Source organism: Carcharhinus amblyrhynchos, chromosome 3 (genome assembly GCF_965287045.1).
Source record: "Carcharhinus amblyrhynchos chromosome 3, sCarAmb.v2.hapA, whole genome shotgun sequence".
NCBI lineage: Eukaryota > Metazoa > Chordata > Chondrichthyes > Carcharhiniformes > Carcharhinidae > Carcharhinus > Carcharhinus amblyrhynchos.
The window spans coordinates 30,144,565-30,167,266 of record NC_137326.1 but is presented as its reverse complement, the minus strand read 5'-3'; the positions used below and the strand labels follow the sequence as shown (position 1 = coordinate 30,167,266).

The window sequence follows — 22,702 nt, the reverse complement described above, 5'->3', positions numbered from 1 at the left end:
CCGTTGTTGTTTTACGGCAGGCGGTGAGGGAGTCGCCTGTTGGGAGGGGTCCTTTGACGCCGTAAGAGGAGCGGCGCAGGCGGCGTGCGGTCTTTTTGCTGCGAGGCCGAATCTGTGATCATGGGTGAGTGAGGCCCGGGAGAGGAGGGGGGGGGAGCCGCTTGGCTGTGCTGGCACCCCACACCTGCCTTCCAAAATCCGCACACGCAGTCTACATAGCTTCCCCCTTTCCTCCCGTGCATCCGCCGTTTAATCGCCTTTGTATTTCACTAATCCCACACCCAGCCGCCACGCCACGGCGCCCCAACTCCAGGCCCAAGGCCTGCTTCGGGCGCTCACTTTTGCTTCCGATGTGTTCAAGGCCAGATCCATTTTTTAAAATCTCTCTAGCGGAGAATATGCCCAATATTCCTTTTCTCAATTGCAGACCCCAAAAATAGACCACTGAGAATTTATTTAAAAAAAACCTGGGTGGGATCCTTTCTTGAGAAAACATCTGAGGAGCCATTGATTGCAAAAAGAAAATGTGGATTTTTCTAAATTTCGAGTTTCAGTTCGGAGCTGGTGATTTTCTTTCCTCGCTCTGGACGAAAGGACCATATCGACTTGTCCTTTTCAGCTGTGTTTCGAGCTCAGAATAAGAACAGCTATTTCGTTCGGAGTCCCAACACCATTTCACTTTTGCCGAATTATCATTTTTGTCATTAGGCAAAAATGGTTGCATAGTGGGAGCTGCGTAATTTTTGTTGGCACGAATATTGCCAAATTTGCGCTTCAAATGAATTTTGATACTGGCATTTGTAATATTGGCACTGTGCAGTGAACAATTTGGTGATGTGTGATCCTGTTTGCAGTAAACAATTCGTGTTGCTAGAAATCTTGTGGGTTAGGTGCATTGGCTATGCTCAATTGCCCCTTAGTGTCCTGGGATGCATAAATTAGGGGGATTAGTGGGGTAAATATGTGGGTTATGGGGATAGGGCCCAGGTGAGATTGTTGTCAGTATGGATTTGATGGTCTGAATGGCCATGTGCACTGTAGGGTTTCTGTGATTATGCTGGATGATATCTTGGTCATCAAAACCCTCAGGCTGAATTTCCTTAGTTTTTGTTGAGTAATTCACCACGCTGTACAGAAATTAAGATATCTTACCATTTGCTTTTAGGTAAATGCCGTGGTCTTCGTACAGCCAGAAAGTTGCGACGCCTTCGGCGTGATCAGAAATGGCACGATAAACAATACAAGAAGGCTCACTTGGGGACTGCCCTAAAGGCTAACCCATTTGGTGGTGCCTCCCATGCCAAAGGAATAGTTTTGGAAAAAGTGTAAGTAACTGAGGAGCTTGTTGACTTCAATTTTTAACAGGTACTGTTAGAATGGCCTCAGGTGTCTGGCTGTGTTGTTCACTCTCAGGCAAGTTCCTAGCCACTGTTTGATACGTTCTTTCAATGGCATGTTTGATAACTGACTACATGAGCAATTGTGACTTGAATTAACTGCTGTGATGTTTCTCCTCCTTGGACAACATTAATGTTGTCTTTAAGTTTGTAAAAGAGCTACCAGGGTGTATCATCAGTTTGCGAGGGGAGAAATTCAGTGTTCAGGAATGTATGTTGATTTATTCAATCTTCTTTTTGAAACAGTGGTGTTGAGGCTAAGCAGCCCAATTCTGCCATCAGAAAGTGTGTTCGAGTCCAGCTTATTAAGAATGGCAAGAAAATCACAGCTTTTGTTCCAAATGACGGTTGCTTGAATTTCATTGAGGTAAGCAATCACATTTTTAGCAGTTCTCTGCTGCATTGTTTCTGATTTGTATGTAAATTATACTGTTGTAGACTACTCGTATTGATAGTAGAATTAAGATCAACTTTTTAAATTCACTGCTGCCATAATGGTTAGCACTGCTGTCACAGTGCCAGATACCTGAGTTCAATTCCCAGCTTGGGTTGCTGTCTGCATGTTCTCCTTGTGCCTGTTGTGTTTCCTCCAGGTGTTCTGGTTTCCTCTGACAGTCTGGAAGATGTGCTGGTTGTGTGCATTGGCTATGCTAAATTCTCCTTTAGTGTGCCCAAACAGGTGCCTGAATGTGGCAATAGGGGATTTTCACAACTTCATGGTAATGTTATTGTAAGCCTACTGTGATACCAACAAATAAACATTTAAAAAGTTTTAGCTGAGAATGCAATGGCATAAAATGGGCCATTCAGTTTGTTCTAATTGATCCATTTTTAAACTGATAAGGACAAGGAACTGAAACATCTAGGAGTACAAGATAGGTAATGGTATCTTCATTGGACGTTTAAACACACATTTAGGTTCTCCCTTGTATATTATTTCACAGATTTTCCCCACATTATTTATTACTAAAAGGACATCCTTTATAGAATCTGAAACTCAGGATAAGGGAGTTATACCTAGCATCAAGGAAGATTGTTGCCAATGATGAATTGCTGCAATTGGGGCAGCATCTTGGGCTCCACCATCTTCAGTTGCTTCATCAGTTCCTTTCAATCATAGGACAGCAGTGGGATTGTTTGCTGGCAATTGCAGTCTTCAATTCCCCATTTGTAATTCATAATGAAGCAATCCATGCTTGTCTGCAACAAGAGCTAGACAACATCCAAACTTGCACTGATCACTGGCAAGTAACATTTGCGATTCTAAAAGTGCTACGCAATTATTGTCAACTAATCAATGCCTTTTGACATTGGGTGATGATATCAGCTTTGAAGGGTCATCATTATCCAGAACCTGACTGAAATGGCCATAAAAGTGCTGTGGCTACCAGAGTGTAATAGAGGCTCGGTGTTTTGTGGCTGGTAGCTCATCTAGCCTGAGAGACTTGGGCCTTGAGAGATCTTCAACGCACAGGTGCAAAGGGATACCTTTTGTACTTTGTGAATCTCAACACTCAGAACAAAGTAGTGCACTTAATTAACAGATCATATGTGTTATATGTGTAACATGTATCATCTACAGGATTTATTGTGGCATGTGTGACAGCAGCTCCCAGACCTCTAACCTCCGCTGCCTTAAAGCACAAGGGCAGCAGTTGCATGTGAACACTATCACCTCCAAATTCCTTTGCCAAGTCATGCACCATCCTGAATTGGACATTCCTTTTACTGTTCTTTCAAAATGTTTGGATCAATATCCTGGAATGTCTTATTCAAAAACATTGTGGGAGCATCTGGATTGCTTTGGCTCCAGAAGGCTTTACCACCAGCTTCTCAGTTATAAATAAATAGTATTCATTCCAATGATGTGACATCCCATAGAATGATTTTAAAAAGGGTGTATTGCCTTCTGATAGTCAATCAAGAGAATGGTATTTTCCCCTCAGCCACCTTCCCAAAATCCAGATCAGATAAATGACAGTAGTATACAGAGAAATGCTGAAATAAAAACAAGTTTGGAAAAGCTCTGCAGGACTAGCAGCATTTGAAGAGAGAAACTATGTCCTGGAACTAACAGCTGAACTCTTTCTGCAGATGCTGCCAGATTTGAGTTTTCCCAGCATTTTCTATTTTTAATTTCAGATTTCCAGCATTCACAGTACTTTGTTTAATAAAAATGCTTTTCATAATATTTTCATTTGTAATTTGACTGGATGATGGTGCTTTAAGGGCTGAATTTCACCTTCAGTGGTGAAGCAATGGCTTTCAACACTGACTTTAAGAAACCTGCCTACAAAGATGTAGCACTCTAAGATGGATTTCCTCTTTCCCATTGTGGGTTTGAATTTGGCACCAAGTCAAGAAGCTCTCCTCCAGGAGTTAACAGGATGAGCACCCAATCACATTGAAGTATCTTCACAACAAACCAGGATGTGAAAAAGTACTGAATTCCTGTATTTAATTAAAAAAAAAATTATGGGTAGCAAAGTATTTTACTTATTGGCATTGGGTTGAAACTAAAATATGAAAATTAATCATTTTAAATGTGGAATTTTGTGTCATAATGGAGAAAGTTAGCATTTTGAAAAATGACTCAGATGGTTTGGCAATAATTGTGAATGTACGAGTACCAGTTTCAAAATCCAGTTATGTGGTACCCTGTTTCAACAAAATGTCACTCTCTCATAGCAAGACTAGTGGTGTTATACATTCTTGTCAGCTTAGGTTATTTCTAATGGGTGTTCTGGTGGGATCTCGAAGCACATCCCTTGGAAAAATGTAGCCTCACTGAGAGCAACTTCTGGGTTTTCACATTCAGCTGCACATGTGTGGACTCATTACCATTTTGCTGTCATTACAATCTGGCCGTATGTATCTGAATACCTGATTATTATGATGTGGGTATGCCGGCGTTGGACTGGCGTAAACACAGTAAAAAGTCTGACAACACCAGGTTTTAGTCCAACTGATTTATTTGATAATCGACTCACAAGCTTTCGGGGACGAAGGGACTAACCCCCAAAGCTTGAGTCGATTATCAAATAAATCAGTTGGACTAAAACCTGGTGTTGTCAGACTTTTTACCTGATTATTACACAGCCTTTAAATTAGTGGAACAGGGTAAGCTAGGAATGCTGTATGTGAAGCAAATCAGTAAAGATTTATTTTCTAAGTTACTTTGTGCCCACTTCTCTATCCTTTAACAGCACTGTTGTGAGCAGAAGTGCAAATAATAAATTTCCATTGGTAGTGGCATCTAATGACTTGGGCCAGTGCAGTGCATTTTAAGCAAAGTACAGCAGCCAGTTTGCACACAGAAAATTAATGAATCTGTTTTCATTGGTGTTGGTTCTAAGCAGAATGGGGAACTTGGAACCACTGATGTAGAAATAAAAATTTAACTTGGCAAGCCTGTAATAATAGCAAGGAGATAATTCATCCCTGTGTAATTCCACCACTATCAGTTTCAGTTCAGTTGAAGCAGGGAGTAACTAATTGTGGAGGGGACTGTACAAGGCTGTTTGATAACTCTGAACATTTGAGTACCCTTGAGGTGTGTGCACAATTTGTCTCATAACCCTGACATACCTATAATATTTCGGCTTGCTGCCAAATGAGATTTGTGCTCTTGAATGTCACTAGTTTTTAAGTTTTTTTTTCTTTTTGATTTGTCAAGTTTTTGATGTATGTAATGTCAAGATAGGCCTTGCATGAAAACTACTTAGAATGAGATTCAGTTCCAAAGTCAGATGTAAATTGTTAGCAGATTTTAAATCTATATTCCAGTGTTATGAAATTGGAACTGATGGTAGTCTCATTCCACATTTGCTTCACTTGCAAAGCAAATGTACTTCAAAAACTGTTTTGAATGCCTGTGCAGTCACAAACTTCATTACTGATACTTTACTACTTACTAAACATAATATAAAATTCTTCCCCAATTCATTTGTGGCACCTATATGCCAAAGTTAGTGCAAAAATGAGCACTAATGTCAAGAATGGTAATATTTGGTAATCCTTCCTCTTGTTAACTGTTACAGATCAGATGATTCCTAGTTCATAAATGCTCTGACCTATTTCACTAATGGTCAAAATTTCTCCTTTTTTAGGAAAATGATGAAGTTTTAGTCGCTGGTTTTGGTCGTAAGGGTCATGCTGTTGGTGATATTCCTGGCGTCCGTTTCAAGGTGGTGAAAGTAGCCAACGTATCTCTATTGGCCCTGTACAAAGGCAAGAAGGAGAGACCAAGATCTTAACTTTAAAATATATTGACCGTGATGGAAAATAAAACATTTTAAAATTGATATTTGACAAATCTAAAGTGTCCTTGTGTTATGAATTCTTTCTATTTGCAACAGTTTCAACATTAAGACTGAATGAATAGAATCTTGAATGTATGTGTAGTCCAGGTTTTGGTATTTGAGGGCTCTGTTATTTTTCTCTGGGCAAACAAATAAGGTTTGAAGTCGTCCACCTGACCTGCATTGATAATCCTTGTATTTCTGGGACTGCATGTTGCTACTGTTTTCATTATGGTGATGGGACGAAAATGTATTTTGACAATAAAGTTGAGTCAGTGGAATTTAGGAAAACTGCTGGATGGAATCATGCCAAGCGCACACAATGAGCAAAATCTGCAGATGCTGAAACTAGAACAGAACGCTGGGAAAACTCAACAGATCTGGAAGCAGAGGAAATCAAGTTGATGTTTTGGCACCAGAGGGGGAAAATGTGTTGGATGTTATGTAGCTAGGAGCATTTGCAACAAGATGTTGGGGCACGGTAGTACAGTGGTTGGCACTGCTGCTTCACAGCACCAGGGACCTGATTCCTGGCTTGGGTCACTGTGTGGAGTTTGCATGTTCTCCCCATGCCTGTGTGGGTTTCCTCTAGGTGCCCTGGTTTCCTCCCACGTTCTGAAAGATGTAATTAGATGCACTGACCTGAACAGATGCTGGATTGTGGCAACTAGGGGAATTTCACAGTAACTTCATTGCAGTGTTAATATAAGCTCTGTGACTAAAATAAACTTCACTTGTGTAGCAGCCTTAAGAACAAGGGACAGGTGGCCTTTGTTAGGAGAATTTAATGGGGCCTCCAATCTGGTGATTCCAGTATGAAGCCAAATCCAGCTAACCGCAAAGACTTGAGACAGTGTTTAAAGGTGTTCTTTGATTAGTGCGAAAGGGAGTCATTCCATACCTTATCACCACAGCCCATATAGTAAGGAAGTATTCTAATTAGCAAATAAATCCTATTTCTACCACTATCTTGGTGCCTCTCACCAAGGTTCTAGGCATCTGCTTCTGCTTTTCCCATTATGCTTTTAGGGCAAGTGGCCTGTGCTAGAAGCTTACAAGACATTCAAAACTACATTTTAAAATTACGATATTTCACTATAGAATAATTCACTATGATAGTGTTTAACAGGTAATACATTCATATTATGGTATAAGGCACATTGTGGTTCCTATTGTAAACTAACCTACTTTAGTTTAATAAACAGGGGTTTCAATATCCTCTGTTATTGTGTATGTTGCATTGAGGAAATATGGGATTTTTTTTCAAAGGGTTTAAGATGAAGGAGAAAGGTCAGACTTGAGTCCTGAAGGCTGTGACATGATTAATCAGAAGATGAGATACTGCTCCTCCAACTTGTGTTAGGCTTCACTGGAGCATTGCAGCAGGCCAAGGACAGATGCAACAGCAAGCTGCTGAGTTAAAATGGCAGATAACCAGAAGGTTGGAATCATGCTTACAGACATAATGGTGGTGTTCTACAAAGTCTGTTTAGTTGCAACCCTGTAGAGACTTGGGAACAGTGAATATATCAAAGGAGATGCAGATGAAATGCTGCTCAATCTGAAAGGTGTATTTGGTCTTAAATGTTTAAGATAGAAAGACAGATGGTACAGATTTTGAAATTGCAAGGAAGATGGCATTGCATGGAATGGATCAGGTTGTTAAGATGGGAGTAGCCCCTGAAGAATGCTGGGACTTCAGTTAAGGATAAAGGCAGACATGTCAAGCACATCTTTGAAGGTGGCATCATCAGAACGGATGAGGCAGAAACTGGGAAAAAAGGATAGATTCCTTAACAGGAAATAGGGTGTGAAGCTGTAGTCAAGGTAGAGTCAGAAGTTTACAGCATGGAACCAGGCCCTTCTGCCCAACTTTTCCATGCTGCTGCCTTTTTACCACTAAGCTAATCTCAATTGCCTGAGTTTGGCCTATATCCCTCTACACCTGTCTTACCTATGTAACTGCATGCTTTTTAAAAGACTAACTTGTATCTGCCTCTACTACCTCTGGCAGCTCATTCCAGACACCACCCTTTGCATGGAAAAAATGCCCCTCTGGATTCTTTTGTATCTCTCCCCTCTCACCTTAAAACTCATCCTCTAATTTTAGACTCGCCTACCTTTGAGAAAAAATGTTGACAATTTTATCTATGCCCCACACTATTTCATAGACCTCTGTAAGATCACCCCTAAGCCCCCTACACTCCAGGGAAAAAAGACTCAAGTCTATCCAGCCTCTCCTTATAACGCAAATCATCAAGTCCTGTAGCATCCTAGTAAATCATTTCTCGTTTAATAATATCCTTTCTATAATAGGGTCACCAGAACTGTATACAGTATTATAAGTGGCCTTACCAATGTCTTGTACAACTTCAACAAGACGTTCCTCCTCCAATATTTGATGTTCTGACCAATGAAACCAGGCATGCCAAATGCCTCCTTCACCCTGTCCACTTTCAAGGAGCTATGAACCTATACCCCTAGATCTCTTTGTTCTGTAACTCTCCCCAATGCCCTACCATTAACTGTGTGAGTCCTGCCCTTTTTCGATTGATGCAAATTAACCTCCCATCTGCCATTCATCAGCCAGCTAGTCCAATTGATCAAACTCCCGCTGCAATCTTACATAACCTTCAATGTCCACTATGCCACCAATCTTGGTGTCATCTGCAAACCATGCCTCCTAAGTTCTCATCCAAATCATTAATATAAATGACAAATAATAGTGGACCCAGCAGAGTGTCCCTGAGAACACTGCTGGTCACAGACCTCCAATTTCAAGAACCCTCTATAACCACACTCTGTCTTCTGTCATCAAGCCAATTTTGTATCCCATTGGCTACCTCACCTTGGAGCCCATGAGATTTAACCTTATACAACTTATCAATTGGTACCTTGTCAAAGGCCTTGCTAATGTCCATGTAGACAACATTGACTGCAGTACCCTCATCTACTTTCTTCGTTACTCCTTCAAAAAATCAAATTTGTGAGACATGATTTTCAACTCACAAAGCTATGCTGACTGTCCCTAATCAGTCCTTGCATCTCTAAATGCCTGTAGATCCTGTCTCAGAATAGCTTCTAACAATGTACTCTCTACAGATGTTAGGCTCACCGGTCTGTAGTTCCCAGGCTTTTCCTTGCAGCCCTTTTTAAACAAAGGCACAACATTTGCCACCCTCCAATCTATGGGTCATTGGGCACTGGAAATGGAGATAGAAGTCAAGGAAAATGGTTGTTGGAGGCCAAACCTCTGAGTCCCATTTTCTTTATTAGTGTCACAAGCAATGAAGCTATTGTGAAAATACCCGAGTTGTCACACTCTGGTGCCTGTTTGCGTACACTGAGGGAGAATGAAGCATAGCAAATACACCTAAGTAACACATCTTTCAGACTATAGAAGGAAACTCACGGACAAAATTTGCAGATTCTGCATCAACACTGACCCAAACTGGGAATCGAATCTGGGATACTGGTGTTGTGAGGCAGCAGTACTAACCACTGCCACCCTTTCGCTGCAGAAATTCCTAATGGGATCTTGTGCCAAATCATACTCATCTGCTTCATCAAGGGCCTTTCCTCCATCATCATAAGGGTACATTCACTGATGATGATAGTTTTTAGCTTCACTCAACTTGCCAAATAATGAAGCAGTCTTTGTCCACATGCAGCATGACCTGGCTTTGGCTAAGAAGGGCAAGTAACATCTGCACCACAAAAATACCAGGCAATGACCATATCCACCAAGAGTCTACTATCTCCTGATTATGTTCAACATCTCCCAATTACGTTCATCATTGTTACCCTCGCTGAATCTTCCACTGTTAGTATCCTGGTGGTTACCAATAGTTGGAACTAACTGCAGCTACAAGAACAGGTCAGAGGTTGTGCCCAGTGACCTGTCAAAACCTTTTCATCATCTGGACGGCTTAAGTCAGGAGTCTGAGAATGGTTCCACTCACCTGGATAAGTGCAGCTTTAGCAACATTCAAGCTGAATACCATCCCAGACAAATCTGTCCACTTATATATTTGCTTCTTTCATCATCCATTTACTTTGGCTGCAGTGTGTACCATCTACAAAATGCAATGCAGTAAGTACCAAAGCTTCTTTGACAACAGCTATCAATGACATGATCTATACTGTGTAGAAGGATGGCAAGTGAACGGGAGCATCTGAATACTCATCACAAGCTATCTGATTTAGGAATGTATTATTTCTTCACCACTGCTGGATCAAACTCCTGGAACTCTCAATCCAATTGCACTGTATGGACAATAAATGCTGGCCTTGCCCATGGCAACAAAATCCATCAATGAGTTTTCTTCTTAAATTGTAGTAAACTAAGATTGTATAATCTGGTGACAAAATGTGCATGTGAATTGGTGAGAAAGGAAGGGATCATTAAAGATGTTGGGAAAGAACTTAGAATTACAACATCATATCAAGTCTGCCTTTGTCCTTCGGGAGGAGCCAAACTGATGTCAAAATGAGCTTGTTAATAACGGGAGTGGATATTGAGTTCTATAAAGGTGTTGGATCAAGAAATGGTTTGATTGTATTTTCTTATATATGTGCATAGAATTGTGTGTTATTAATTAACAATCATTGTTCAACTCTACAAGGTTGTAAGACCTCTTCATAAGACAACATCTAACCTTACAACAATCATCTTAGCTGTGCCAGCAAGTTGTTGTTCCCCTGACTTATTTCAACTGGATACGGAAAGACCTGCCAAAAATTTTCCAAAGCAGGAAATGATGTACAGCTGAGCACAAAAATCGACTATTTGTAAACTACAATGTATGCAATGTGACTGGTATATAACCGTATGGAGGGATCCCAGTCACAGGTTTAGCAGAACAGTTAGCCAGAATTCACTGACAAATGCACTGCCTTTTTATTTCCTTTTGGTACTTTAATTCTAATCCAAAAATCCAGCACAAATTAAGTCCAATCATGGTCTCCAAATGAGGGACAAACCAGATCCAAGCTGACAAGACATTACATCCATCTTGGGTTCGATCTTACGGATGCACCATAAAAAGCATCCTTTCCGGATGTATCACAGCTTAGTATGGCTCCAGCTCTGACCAAGACCACGAGAAACTACAGAGTTGTGGAAGTAGTACAGTCCGTCATGCAAATCAGCCTCCCATCCATTGATTCCATCTACACTTCCGGCTGCCTCTGATAAGCAGCCAGCATAATCAAGGACCCCATGCACCCTGGACATTCTCTCTTCCACCTTCTTCCATCAGGAATAAGATACAAAAGTCTAAAGTCATGTACCAACCAACTCAAGAACAGCTTCTTCCCTGCTGCCATCAGACTTTTGAATGGATCTATCTTACATTATGTTGATCTTTCTCAGTATCCTACCTACGACTGTAACACTATATTCTGCACTTCCTCTTTTCCTTCGCCCCTAAATACTCTATGAATGGTCTGCTTTATCAGTGGAGAGCACAAGAAACAATACTTTTCACTGTATCCCAATACATGTAACAATAATAAATCAAATCAAACAAGATCCAAGCTGACAGGATGAGGCATTTCTCTACCCCGCAACCCCCGCCCTCAAAGGCTTGATCGAACCCTTCATCTTAGCCAGAAGGCCGAGATGGCTTTGAAAAAGGTAAAGCTTCGGTTTAACCTCAGTAACTACCCTGATCCTTTACTTCACCCTATGGTGGGCAAACCACCATCGCGGGTGTCAGCACACCCCTAGTGCAATGGGCCAGTCTGGTGCCTTGCTTGATCACTGACTCTCCCCCTGCCAGCCTGCTTCCGGTGCCTCGCCACAGTCTCGCCCCCCGCCCCACCGCCCCAGTGAACATTCCATCCGCCGGAAGTAGCTGGGCCAGATCGGAAGCGCCGTCTCCATGGTAACGAGGTTGTTTGGGCCGGCGGAGAGTGCGGGACAGGGACAGGATCCAGAGGATCGCACACCCAGCCCTTCAATGTGAGTCTCTGGGCAGCCATCCCGGGGGCGGGGGGGGGTCTTCAAACCCTTCGGGTAGTTAGCTCAACTCACCATGAATCTCGGCTAAAGAAGAGGCCGATTGTGGAGGAGCAGGAATCGGTGCAGAGACCAAGTCAAAGTCTCTCTCTCTCTCCAAAAGACAATATCCTTGTGATTTCTACAGCCAAGCTTTACTGTCAGACATATCTGTTATTCTGATTGCAGGGTGGTGAGATAAGTCATTTCTCTGGGGCATGCATTTCTTTAAAGTTTATGTTACTTTTATCTGCAATATGCATAAACCTAATTTATTAGTATCACAGCAGGCTTATATTAACACTGCAATTAAGTTACTATGAAAATCCCCTAGTCACCACACTTCAGTGCCTGTTCGGGTAACACTGAGGGAGAATGTTCTTAGCATGGCCAATGCACCTAACCAGCACATCTTTTGGACTGTGGGAGGAAACCGGAGCACCCAGAGGAAACCCATGCAGAGAACGTGCAGACTCCACACAAATAGTCACCCATGCCAGGAATTGAATCCAAGTCCCTGGCACTCTGAGGCAGCAGTGCTAACCACTGTGCCACCATGTCACCCAAGCGAAAGTAGGGAGGTCATAAATATTTACAGCAGTGGATTGATCTACTAACTGATGGGGGAGGGGACTTTCAATGGTTATTTCCAAAACTGATAACAACTTGAATAATAGTAAGTCAAAATCCTGTTTTGCACCACTCTGGGATTGTAGTTTCTTAATTTATTTTGATGCTCAAGATTCTCAAGCCTCTGCACATCAACAAGGCATGTCATCAGAATTGAGTCTTTAGAGCATAACGAAGACTTAAATACTGGTTTAAATTCAAAAGAGAGTGCAAGAAGTGTAGGAATTTAGTTTTATAGTACCAAACCTTAAAAGTGATTCACCCCCCGCACCATCTCCCACACATAGCATCCAATCAGCTCTAAAATGGTGCACCAGGTGGCATAGTGGGGGTGGCACAGTGGTTATCACTGCTGCCTCACAGCACCAGGGACCTCGGCTCAATTCCAGCTGTGGGTTACTGTTTGTGTGGAGTTTGCACTTTCTCCCCATGTCTGCGTGGGTTTCCTCCTGGTGTTCCGGTTTCCTCCCACAGTCCAAAGATGTGCAGGTTAGGCTGATTGGCCATGCTAAATTGACCCTAGTGTCAAAGGGATTAGTAGGGTAAATGAGGGTTACAGGAATCGGGCCCGGATGGGATTGTGGTCAGTACAGACTCGATAGGCCCCATGACCTTCTTCTGTACTGTAGGGACTCTAAAATGACTCCGGGGGTTCACTTAAACCATTTTTTAAGCAGCATTTTCACCAAGAGCATTCTCAAGGCAGCAAGACAGTTACTGTGAATAGGAACTGTTGCTACTGACTTCATGGTTTTCGGGTGGCATTTTTTAAAAAAATCAGAACTACAAAGCTGCCTCTAAGTCAGGCACAGCAACTGCCAGGGAAACTGACCTGAAAGATCAACTTTAAAATAAAAATCACAATTGTCAGCCTGACTTGTTTGATTTTGCTTTTAAAGTTGTTCCTTTGGTCTGAAACTCTGACCTCGCAGTCTAAGCAATGACAAAATCCATTTACATCACCAAGCCCAGTTTCCTCCTTGCCCCTGGACCCCAGTGATTGGCATTGGGTGCACCCACCTCTCCCTGGCTCTGATCCAAGGTGCTGTCTTTGATGTCAAATTGAGGTCCCTTCTGCTCTCTCAGCTAGATGCAAAAGATCCTATGGCACTCTTTCAATGAAGGACAGGTCAATCAACATCACTAAAAACAGATAATCTGATCATCATCATGTTGCTGTTTATAGTAGATTGCTGTATACAAATTGGCCGCCATATTTCCTACATTATACACTTCATTGATCTTTGGGAGGTCCTGAAGTCATGGAAAATACTAAATGAAGGTCTTTCACACTGTTGTGCATTTAATCACATTATTTAGAATTACATTTTCCTATCAATTTAGATGAAGGCCTCAAAGAAAAGTGCCTGTACCTGTGCACCAGAATCTGAGAAGATTCGAACTCGATTGCCTCCTATATTTCCAACACCTGACTCAGTGCTGAGTAATGACTATTCTACAAGCAAGCTCATGCATCACAGCTGGTACAAGTATCAGGAGCAGCTCCTTAGCAAAATTATGTAAGTTGAATGTTCTGACATTGGATGAGCAGTGAATAGTTTCCTCAATTTCAGCATCAACATATTAACCCTATCATGCGAAGAAGTTTGGATATGTTGAAGGTGATATTCAATGTTCATAGGGGAAGCAAACCTTTCTGTAAGGTTGTGACTCCTTAATATACCCTGCCTGATTTTCCTTTTCAATATCTATTACTGTTTAAAATTCCTACCAAAGTGGGATTTCATCTTCACTGAGTTTAAACTCACAGCATTATTTAAGAAAGGATACATTTGCATTGAAAGCTTGAATGAAATTTCACTAGATTAGTCCCTATTATAAGAGGGATGTCCTATAATGAGAGGCTGAGTAAATTGAGTCTATACTTTTTGTAGCTTAGAAGGATAAAAGGTTGAATGAAATTCAAACATTCAAGATTCTGAAGGGATTTGACAGAGTAGACACTGAGAGTTTGTTTCCTCTGGGCTGGGAAATTTAGTAAAAAGTCTGACAACACCAAGTTTTAGTCCAACCTATTTATTTGATAATATACTCACAAGAAATTTAGAACATAGGGGCACAGACTCATGAGAAGGAAACAATCATTTAGGACTAAGATGTGGAGAAATTACTTCACTCAAAGGGTTATGAACCTTTAAAATTCACACTGGAGATGGTTGTGAATGATCCATCATTGAGTATGTTCAAGGCTAAGATTGACTTTTTTTTGTTCTCTTGGGAAACCAAGGAATGTAGAGGCAGGGCAGAAAAGTAGAGTTGAAGCCTAAGATCAGCCAGGATCATATTAAATGCTGGAGTCATATTGTCTTCTGCTGCTCCTGATCTTATTTTCTTATGATTCACCAAAAGACCATTTCATAATGATTACGGGGTTAAACATATGGATGCACTGATAAGGTGCAAAGAAGATTCATTGTAGGCTTGATATTTAATTGTTTTTATTATTCACAGGGTTGATGATGCACGCCGAGTTTATGAAGAAACAATGCATGAACTTGAGATGCAGGGTCCCCTACCTCCTGAACCTCAGTGGCCTTCTACAGTGAGTGTTTGTCTTTTGATAAAGGTCTTCAAAAATTGATTTTATGCTGCTGGACTTACTTTTGAGTTGACTTCAGTCGATCAGGTCAATTTCTTAACTAATTTAGACTGAATTAGGTGATGGAGTAACGTGAACAGGGGCACCAATGGATGCAAATGGCTGGGCACAATGTGATGACCACCCCCAAGGGGTACTATTGATGAAGTCTAACCTCAGGAGCACAGCCAGCTTTGTGGTGGAGAAGAAAATTTCGAATGTAAACAATTGCAAAAGCCCCAGTGTATGGTGTTCTGGGCACTCAAAGTCAATATGCACACAGACCATTTAGGCTTAGACTTCCATAACCTTTTGCACAATTTTCTTTCTTTTTGCCCAGATTCCACGATGCTCTGGGGTGAAAACATGCAGAAATTTCATGCCTAACTGTTCCTTTGTATAGCTGACTGCACAGTAGTTTTGCAACCTGAAAAACAGTTCTGCTTATTTTTGATTTAAATGATTTCTTCACTTGCAAGACTTGTTTGAAAACTTTTTGTTCAGTTGCACAGATGCAGTAGTTTAAAGGGGTTGCAGGCCATACAGCCTGTGGGGAACATTGCATCACATTTGTTCAGACTGCAGAATGCAAATTCAGCTCAAAGCATCATGACTCTAGGCAAAAATATCATGCCAAAACCTAAGCTTTTGCGTGCAATTGATGATTTCTTTGCAGCACTCTCATCTCTGAGTCAGAAGGTTGTGTGTTCAAATTCCAATCCAGGCCTTGAGTACAAACACTTATCATAGAACATAGGCTGACACTCCAGTGCAGTACTGAGGGAGTGCTACAGTGTCACTCTCTTTTGGAAAGAGTATGAAACCAAGGATGTATCAAATCCCTAAGGTACACGTAAAAGATTTTGTGGCACTATCTCAAAGACGAGCAGGGATGATTATTGACATGGGCAATAATTATGTCTTGTTCAGTTTCACCAGAAAAGATCATTTGATCATTATCCGATTGCTGTTTGTGGGAGTTTGATATGTACAAGTTGCTCCATTTCCTACATTACCTCAGTGACTCCAGATTAAAGTATTAAATTGGTTATTGTGTATTTTGTGGTCACAAAAGTTGCCATATAAATGCAAAACACAAAAAGAATTGAATGATTACATTTGATTATGTTATTCTGAAATATGTGTTTTTGAATTTGAAATTATCACATTAAAGTCTTATTTTGGTTATGAGCAACTTCAGCTACTAATGGGAAATAGGTTATATAAATACCATACAAAAACATTTTAAGAGAATTGCAGGAACAAGATAACCAGGGAACAAAAATACAGCACACAGAAATAGATATAGATGTCTGTTAATATTGTGAAATTGTCAACAATATATATTGTTAATTCTAATTGATTGAAAATTTCTGTCGGTGCAGTAAATATTAAAGAATTATTATAGATCCCAAATTTCTCTAACTTGCAGATGAACAGCGAGGCAAAGCAGAAAAGGGTAAGCCCTGATTCTCATTGGAAAATATTGCTTCCAAAATAAAAAATGATAAAAATTAAGCTAAATATTTTTCTTTCAAAGCTTATAAATGTCTCGCTTAACGTTATTCAATAGAAATCACTAATGAGTAACAGGACAGCTATAAGACACCATTCTAGCCACATAATGCTTAATGTGTGATATTAGGTACCTGTGTTCATGTGCATATTTATTTAACACGCATTTACCATCTTTCAGTCTGAAACATTGCAGTCTTTTTCTTTCATTGACCATTAGAAATAACATATCATTAATTTATCCATCGCAATACACCTCAATGCAGCTTCTAAGTTTCTATTCAGCAATTGAGATTGATACCTCCAGTGTGTTGGTTCCAGTGAGAAAATGGAGTGAATCCTGCTGGTGGCCCCAGCGTAAATTCTGAGTGGATTTTGAGCTTCATTAACAAAAGTTCTTACGGCCTTGAAAATCATGCTGTCCCCCGATGGCCTCCCCCGATTCAACCGCCATGGCTGAACCTAATCGCACCAATCACTGGGGAGCTTCATATAAATGACTCGCCAGCGCTTGTTCCACAGCTACTGCAGATGATGCCAACCAGAAAACCCGCACCATGATTTTTGGAGGGAGACCTGACTAGGCATCTTGATGGAGTGCAGCAGAAGCAGATGTACTCTACTCCACATCAGGAGAATGTAAACCACAAAGATCACCACCCCTGCCTGGGATGCAATGGCAACCTGCTGTGTGCAAGCTCGCTGCAAAAGAAGATGAGACAATAGTGCCACAAAAAGATGAACAATCTTCCGCGCTCAGCAAGGGTAAGTGAGCCTCAAACAGTCTTTTTCTCACACATTCCTCGCAGTTCCGTCTTCATCTCTCACCTAGTCACTTTGGGCTTTGCCAATACCTGTAAGGAAGCCTTCCTCTCTTTTCCCCCAGTCACCATGCTCCCCCCATTCACTGTCATGCTGCACACTCCAGCTCATTCGCCTGCCAACCTTATCACCATCGTAAAGCCAGCAGTGTCATTTACACTCTCCCTATCTGTGTCATTGCACAAAATAAACTGCGACAAGCGTGAGCAAGCCCGGCTGGCTGGAGTAATGCCGGAGATCAGAGCCCTCATTCAGTTTGAGTAGAGAGAGCACTTGATCTGGCTGGGGAGGAGGAAGAGCATGCTTGTGCTGATGATGAAATGGGGGCAACAGACAAACATGAGAATCTTCAAATGCTGTCATTCCTCAAGTCTCAAATGAGTAATCAATGTTCCCTCCTTTATCCCCTGTAATGCTCTAATGCCATCTCCCTTCTTTTGCAGGCAGAGCACATTGGACCATCCTTGTGCCCACTGGACAAGCAGCTTCAAGGGAAACCTCTCGGATCCCATTGTTGAAGAGGTGTCGCAGCTGTCCCCTGCACCCAGCACCAGTGCAGATACTCAGACCTCGATGGGTTCATTAAGTGGGCAGGCTTCTGGGTCACTCACTGGTGAGCGCCTCACAGCCGAAGATCTACAACAGGTGGAAACGGGGATGTCCCAGGGACCGGCACTCGGAGGGATGTCAGAGGTCAGAACTCTGTTGGACCCCTGGCTGATGGCATTCCCATGGCCCAGTTGGCCCAGAGTTGATGGAACTGCAAAGGCATTTGCGAGCATCAAGAAGGGATAGCAGCATCCCTCCTCGACTATAAGGCCAATTGGAGGAGTCGCATCGCTTTCTGAGGAGATGGTGCCGTCACTGTAGTGCACTGATGCCAGCACAGTGAGGCCAAAATCCACAGAGGAGACCTTGGTGCAGGACATGCCCTCCATGGCAGGAGATGTCTGCATCATGGTTCATCTCATGACCTCCATGTCTGAGTGCATGAACTTCATGGTGCAGGCATTGATGGGACTCCATCACTCCAGCTTCCCCACCATACCATGTCCATCTGAAGATATCAGGATCATCTGGTGCACAGCGCTGGGCCCTCCACCCAGGAAACCCTGGAGCTGTTCAGGCTGAGTCCCCACTTCCTGTGAGCGACGTTCTCCAGCCCCACACACTGATGAGGAAAACACTGCAACACCTGGTCTACATGAAAGCAGACCAAAGTCCTTAAGTCTGGGGCCCCCAGGGACACCCACCAAGTTCATCTCCAGCAACAGGACATGGAACAACAGATCTCTTCCACATCAGCTACGGATCCTGGAAAGCACCTAGACATAGTGGGAGGGTGAGAAAGATTAAGAAGTGATAGTCACCTAGTTGACACAGGTGAAAGTAGGCATAAGTGTAGAGAGGTCACCACTGTATATAGTAATAAATAATAAATCACTCCATTCACTTGAAGAGCCTCCACTTTATCATTTCATGCCCCGCTTCACCCATTCATCATGACTAGAGCAGTTCCATTTTGCATCTCTTCACTTGAACAGTTGAGGCCAAGGGGCTGCCAAAGTGCTGATTGCCTGCTCAGGCACTGCAGGCCCCTCTATCATTCCAGCTTTGGTGAACCCCATGATGCACCTGTTTATTGGCAGGGCACATGGAGTTCCCTGTTAGACAGGAGTTAGATATATTGCTGATGATGAGGGAAGAATTGCTTTGCCCTCACTGCAAGTCACTATCATTCTCTTGCAGAGTCAGGCCAATGGTTCCAGCCCCAGGCCACTGCAGCCGTGCAACCTAGCGGTTAGCTAATGGTGGAACAACATCATTAGTTTGACCTCACACCCATTGTGAGAGACCTCACCACCTGCTACTCCCGCTGGTCCCCTAAACGAGAGGTGATCAGGGCATCCCTTTTTGTTGCCCAATTCTGACCCTGTCCACTGCTCAGTGTTCTTCTCCCTCCTTGGCATCATCAGGCCCACCATCCTCCTCAACGTCCTTTTCATCTGGAGAGATCTGGCACTTGCCTATCTTAGCTAGGTTTATGTTGTCTCCCCTCTACATTGTGGAGAGCGCAGCAGACCACAACAATGCAGGAGGCCCTTTGTGGCCTGTATTATAAGGCATCCCCCTACAATACCCATGTGCCCAAAAGCAGTACAGGGTCCTCAAAACTTCTTACCCTAAAGGTGTCCCTAGTTGCTAAGCAATGACTTATTCCTTCTCCAAACTTTTGTTTACTTTTCGTGCCATAAACTCTCTCAGCACAATAGAAACACAATTCTAATTGAAACCAAAAACCCTAAATGCAAACAAACTTAGACTCAGATTTAGAAAGAATGTTCCCGATGATGTGGTGTCCAGAACGAGGGGTTGTAGTTTGAGAATAAGGGGTAAACCTTTTAGAACCAAGGTGAGGAGAAAGTTTTTCACCCAGAGGGTGGTGAATGCGTGGTATTCACTACCACAGAATGTAGTTGAGGCCAAAATGTTGTCTGATTTCAAGAAGAAGTTAGATATAGCTCTTGGGGGTAAAATGATCAAAGGACATGAGGGAAGGGGGGATCAGGATATTGAATTCGATGATCAAAATGAATGGTGGAGCAGGCTTGAAGGGCTGAATGGCCTACTCCTGCTTCTAATTTCTATGTTTCTATGTACCTGGATAACACTGGTCCAACTGACTTTTTAAAAAATATATATTATGAGATATTTTGTGGAATTCTGATGTGACTAGCATCCTACATATGCTGGGGTCTCAACTGTTCACTGTACTCATTATTAGCTTCATAGGAAAATGAAGGGTAGAATGAGGGGTGCAAGCAAAATTAAAAAGATGCTTTGAAGGCTTTTAAAGGAAGGGAAGCAATGGAAAACTGGAGATGATGAAGGAAGAGTTACAGAAGATGAGATCAGAGTGATTTAAAAGATCCTAATTGACATTGGAGTGAAGAAAATAGTAGGACAGTGTCAGCAGAGAGGTGGAACCTAGGTGTGGGCGGATCAATAAGCAGAGAGTTGGGGAAGGCTTTCCTCAAGTTGGTAAAGACATGAATTAAGGGTTCAGCAGTGGTGGTGAGTAACGGCAGAGAGCAGCAACATTTTGAAGACCAAAGAAAGAGGCCTTGGCAACTCACCAGATGTGAGGAAGAAAGTTGAGCTCCAGATAGACCAAGAAACTTCGGTTAAACAACTTTGGATTTAGATTATGGTGGCAATTCAGGACATTAAAGCAGCCCAGGCTGAACTCACATAGATGTCTACAGGAGCTCAGGATTTGGTATTTGATTTTGCTGGTATTTATCAAGAGGAATCTTTAGCTTGCTCAAATGTGCAGGTAAGGTGGCAAGATGGCAATACTTCTAGGGATCTGTGGAGAGGTGGAACTGAATGTCAATGGTGTGAATGTAAAAGCTGACATTCATATTCTGTGTAAAATGATGAAAAAAATGCAACACAGGAAAGCTATGGTTCACTAAACGTACTGCCTGGACACGGGAGGGTGATAATGTAGTGCCTGCATTGAGACAGATAGACTAAAATCATGAAGCAATGATTCCTCGTCCAGGCTTCTTAATACTTGTCATCTTGTCAATAATTTACTTATTTGATTTTGCCTTTTCTCTCTCCTGCCTTCTATGAATATGAATTTTGTATATCGATCAGAAATACAAAATTTTAAGAAATGAAATTACAACTTTGGGATTACTGTAATGAAATATGAGGGAGATTTATTTTGTAGTGTGTAACAGAAGTGTGATGAAATACTAATTACTTCAAATGATTGGTGTCTACCTGAAGTATATTGCCTAATGAGTCCTATGTAATTTCAGTTAAATTACCTGTTCATGAAGCAATGTGTGGAGAGTAGTCCTGTGGTACCAATCCAGAAGGAGTGGCTGGACTCTATTCTGACTCTGGTACCACGCTCACTGAGAGAAGGAAAGCTGCGAGAGAGCATTGTTAATGACCTATTTGCCGAAGTCGTCGAGGACTTTGAAAAGAGCATGAAGAGATTTCTAGGTACATAATTTTTAACATAAACTGAACATGAATATCCTGGAGACCATTTAATTATTAAATGGACTAGAGAATAGAAAATACAACTGACTGATCACTTAAACTGTGCTGAATATCTGATCATGTAAAGAATGCCACTTGAAGGAGGAGATCATTAGTGCTTAGATAACGCAACTAATATTAGTCACCTTCTTCTGAAAAAAAAGGGAGAAAATCTGATGATATTATTTGTTGCTGTAACCAAATTTACTGCCTTGGAAAGAGTTATCAGATAGGTGTGTTTCTTAACAAAACAATTAAGTTGAAATGGTTACACCAATTTACAAATGTTCAACTGGTTAATTTTCAGTTTTAACAACTACTGAGACATGTTTTATTAAACAATAATGTCATATTATCAAAGTATAGAGGGAGTGGAAAATATTTGCAAAGATGAAACTATAACTACCAGGTTATACTTATCAGGGAAGGATGTGTCTTTATTCTCTTAAAAAGAGAAGATTGAGAGGTGACCTCATCGAAGGCTTTAAAGATACATGAAGGTTTTTGACAGAGTAGTCACAGAAAAAAGTGTTTTCTCTTGGAGGAGGAGAAGAATTAGAGACTGTTAGCATAGGGGTCGATGCTGGGGCCTCAGCTATTTACCATTTATATAGATGATCTGGAGGAGGGAACCGAGTGTATGGTGTCGAAATTTGCTGATGACACCAAGATTGGTGGAACGGCAAATTGTGCAGAGGGTGTGGAGAGTCTACGGAAGGATCTAGATAGGCTGGGCAAATGGGCCAGGAACTGGCAAATGGAATTTAATGTTGGCAAGTGCGAGGTGGTCCACTTTGGTAGGAATAATGGTAGGAAGGATTATTACTTACATGGCGAAAAACTGCAGCAGGCGACGGTGCAGAGGGACCTCGGGGTCCTTGTGCATGAGTCGCAAAAACCCAGCTTGCAGGTGCAGCAGGTGGTCAGGAAGGCTAATGGGATGCTGGCCTTCATAGCGAGGGGGATTGAATATAAAAGTAGGGAGGTCTTGCTGCGGCTGTATGGGGCATTGGTGAGGCCGCAGCTGGAGTACTGTGTGCAGTTTTGGGCGCTGTACTTATGCAAGGATATTTTGGCCCTGGAGGGAGTGCAGAGGAGGTTTACTAGGCTGATACCGGAGTTGAGGGGGTTGAGCTATGAGGAGAGGCTGAATAAACTAGGCTTGTACTCGTTAGAGTTTAGAAGAATGAGGGGAGATCTCATTGAGACGTATAAGATGATGAATGGGATGGATAGGATAGAGGTGGAGAGACTCTTCCCGCTCAGAAAGGATAGTAGGACTAGGGGGCACAGCCTCAAGATAAAGGGGGGGCGGTTTAGAACAGAGTTGAGGAGGAATTTCTTCACTCAAAGGGTGGTGAATCTCTGGAATTCT

At 42.0% G+C, this 22,702-nt stretch overlaps 2 protein-coding genes across 2 annotated transcripts in view; both read left to right on the top strand.

The window, feature by feature from the left end:
- Position 1: 1 nt before the first annotated feature.
- On the top strand, positions 2-5,701 carry rps23 (ribosomal protein S23). Its single transcript, XM_080182800.1, has 4 exons — positions 2-124; positions 1,166-1,325; positions 1,644-1,764; positions 5,507-5,701. Exons 1-4 carry the CDS (start codon positions 121-123, stop codon positions 5,651-5,653), a joined length of 432 nt encoding a protein of 143 aa, XP_080038926.1. The 5' UTR covers positions 2-120; the 3' UTR covers positions 5,654-5,701.
- Positions 5,702-11,602: 5,901 nt separating this feature from the next.
- The window catches only part of dnah12 (dynein, axonemal, heavy chain 12), a 193,715-nt gene continuing 182,615 nt past the window's right edge, over positions 11,603-22,702 (top strand). The window contains exons 1-5 of the mRNA XM_080182788.1: positions 11,603-11,663; positions 13,674-13,849; positions 14,802-14,892; positions 16,361-16,387; positions 21,099-21,288. Of these exons, the coding sequence (XP_080038914.1) occupies positions 13,674-13,849; positions 14,802-14,892; positions 16,361-16,387; positions 21,099-21,288 (484 nt within the window). The 5' untranslated portion in view covers positions 11,603-11,663. The remainder of the gene's footprint in view (positions 11,664-13,673; positions 13,850-14,801; positions 14,893-16,360; positions 16,388-21,098; positions 21,289-22,702) is intronic.